This window comes from Gigantopelta aegis, chromosome 3 (assembly GCF_016097555.1).
Source record: "Gigantopelta aegis isolate Gae_Host chromosome 3, Gae_host_genome, whole genome shotgun sequence".
NCBI lineage: Eukaryota > Metazoa > Mollusca > Gastropoda > Neomphalida > Peltospiridae > Gigantopelta > Gigantopelta aegis.
The window spans coordinates 48722753-48725311 of NC_054701.1; the positions used below are offsets into that span (position 1 = coordinate 48722753).

The 2559-nt window shown below is 37.8% G+C and overlaps 1 protein-coding gene across 1 annotated transcript; it reads right to left on the bottom strand.

Moving 5' to 3' along the window:
* Positions 1 to 206: 206 nt before the first annotated feature.
* On the bottom strand, positions 207 to 2381 carry LOC121368162 (putative nuclease HARBI1). The gene is made up of 2 exons (XM_041492774.1): positions 2178 to 2381; positions 207 to 1748 (listed from the first exon to the last, which is right to left on the bottom strand). The coding sequence occupies exons 1-2, from the start codon at positions 2279 to 2281 to the stop codon at positions 752 to 754; spliced, it is 1101 nt and encodes a 366-aa protein (XP_041348708.1). The 5' UTR covers positions 2282 to 2381; the 3' UTR covers positions 207 to 751.
* Between the last annotated feature and the right edge of the window lie 178 nt (positions 2382 to 2559).

Below are 2559 nucleotides of genomic sequence, written 5' to 3' on the forward strand. Positions count from 1 at the left end.
ACGTACATTAGTAACTTGTTAAGGGAGTGACTACTACATGTACATGTACTTTTATGTTTGTGATACTGGCAGAGATATTGACCAAATGTGTTTGGTTTGTCACCTAAGGTTAGGTTTTTGGTGCTACAAATGTATACCGTTCCCGACATAAGTCAATATGTAAAACAGCATAGTACTGCTGTTATCATAATTATTATCTACTCAGATTTCTTCAACTGTTTTTCAAGTCAATAAACACCTTTGATTTTCACTTGCATACTGGTCACATATTCCTATTGTTCACAGTGATGATCTGTTTGAAATTGTTTAATTGATGAATAAATATTTCGAAAACATACAACACTTAGGTTTTCAAATTTATTATGTTTTTATTCTGATTATACATGCTAGATGCATATAATGACGAAGCACACAATCTGGCATTGGGCTCCCTACATTTCAACGTGGTGTAACAGTCAAATGCTAGTATCTGGGTATTTATATCACTTCAATACCAGCATAATTGAGATTCAGAGTTACGAATCATGAAAGGTGAAATTAAACTGAAAGTCTTTATACACTGTGTATGCAAAGTTACTGAAATATTTTTCTAATTAAAAATTAAAAAAACATTTCCTGTTTTATACATGTATTTAATATACTTTACTCCAAGCAAAACATTATGTAAAAAGATATATTTAAAGCAACCACGAACTGTTCTTAAAGAAAATAGCATCATCCACAGATGATCCATTTGGTTAGGTTGTACCGATCACTGTGCATCATCATTATCATCAGCATCATCTCGCGGACAGCCATCTGGATGATCTGGACAAACGTATCCATCCTCAATCAACATACTGTGTAGAGTACAGGCTGCCAGTATGATGCGTACTACCAACTCTAGGTTAGTGTTCTGAATGTCACGAACTCTGCGGAATCTGCATTTCATCATCCCAAAAGCATTTTCTATTATCACACGTCCTTTAGATATGTTGGTATTTTGTTGAATATCCGTAGCAGTGAGATTGCCATTGTCACGTTTTGGGGTAATGATGAATGGGAAATCATTACTGACATAGGCCGAGTCGCCTAACAGTTTCCACTGGTTTCCCAACAAGACACCTTTTTCAGCATACAAATCGGACTTTCTTAACATTCGTGTATCATGGACCCGTCCTGGAGGTCCAATAAAAACACTAACAAATTTTCCTTTCCAATCGCAAACTCCCTGTAGTAGTACGGAGTAATATCCTTTTCTGTTCAAATAAGAGATACCAGATTTGGCTGGACGAATAATTGCAAAATGACAACCATCGACAGCTCCAATGATGTTTTCCTGACCTGACGTACGAAAGAATTGTCTGGTATTGTGTATCTTTTCATGTTCGTCTGGCCACTTAATATATCTGTGTGAAAGGTGATGGATGGACATTAATATTTTCGTAATTATTTGATGTGCGCTGCCTTGGCCAACGTTAAATTTGTCAGACATTTCCCTAAATGAATTGGCATTGCTCATGTACCAAAGGAACATCAAAGCTTTTAGTTCTAGTGAAATCTGTGGAGGCCCTCCAAATCTAACAGGTGGGTCATCATGGCCAAATTCTGTTAAGAAGCGGATGAATGTATCGAGCTGTTCCCTGTTCAAGCGTATGTGTCTTCTTAAAGTGTAGTTGTCCATATCAAGGAACAGTGTACATGCCACCCCCGTCTTAATAACTGGCATGTGTATATTCCGCCATCTCTTCTTCATCAGAAGCAGTAGTCTGGAAATACAAATTAAAAATAGCATTAATTATGAAATTAAATTAGTTTTAAATAACAATGTACTAGTGTACCTGGTAGCCCATACTTCGGATCTACATAGAAACTACCGAGATGTGAGTGCGTACATAAATTACGAAATTAGCAAATATTTTGAAACTATAAACATGTAGAGAAAAGGGTTTTTTTGTTTACTTTTCGTGCCCCTAAGAGTACATGCATTTCCACTCAAATAGAGTACTGTATATAAAATATATTGTGCGTATATAGGCTACGCATCTGCAATCCATCCCACCCCCCACCCCCGTATGCGCTTTGGACTAGACACTTCTCCCCTTTCAATGCATACGTACTAGTAGTAGTATAATATGGACGGCTCCTTAACAGACACAATCCTGTGTATTATCATTTTTACTGAACAAAAGTTGTACCTCCTGTTTTTAATTCTCTTCTTCCGTAAAAACTGTAGCATACTGTAGAATTCATCCATAACTAGACCATGGATGGTGCAAACTAGGCCTAGCATGGCGTCCATCTTGTCTATTTCTCACTTGAACGCTCTCCGCTTGGTGAAGTCGTGTTCACATGTTGGAACTGGTGTACTCACAATATTCACGAGCATCAAATGAACGCAGCATTAGCCTCTGACTTCACCAGTGACCAATTCCGGGACAGGAAATCATACCCCAGGCCTGGGCCCGTGCTTATAAAACTTTTAAGAGTCCAGACTCAATCTTAAATAACGTCATACGCATGCAATTTGTATGGCGTTGTCATGACATTAGTGTCTCCGACTCTATTAGTCTCGAGTCT

Excerpts from the sequence above, each read along its gene's own strand:
- LOC121368162 (XM_041492774.1), bottom strand. The coding sequence starts at position 2,281 with ATGGACGCCATGCTAGGCCTAGTTTGCACCATCCATGGTCTAGTTATG. Across the intron at positions 1,749-2,177 it reads AAGAGAATTAAAAACAGGAG|ACTACTGCTTCTGATGAAGA; the intron begins GTACAACTTTTG and ends TTGTATTTCCAG.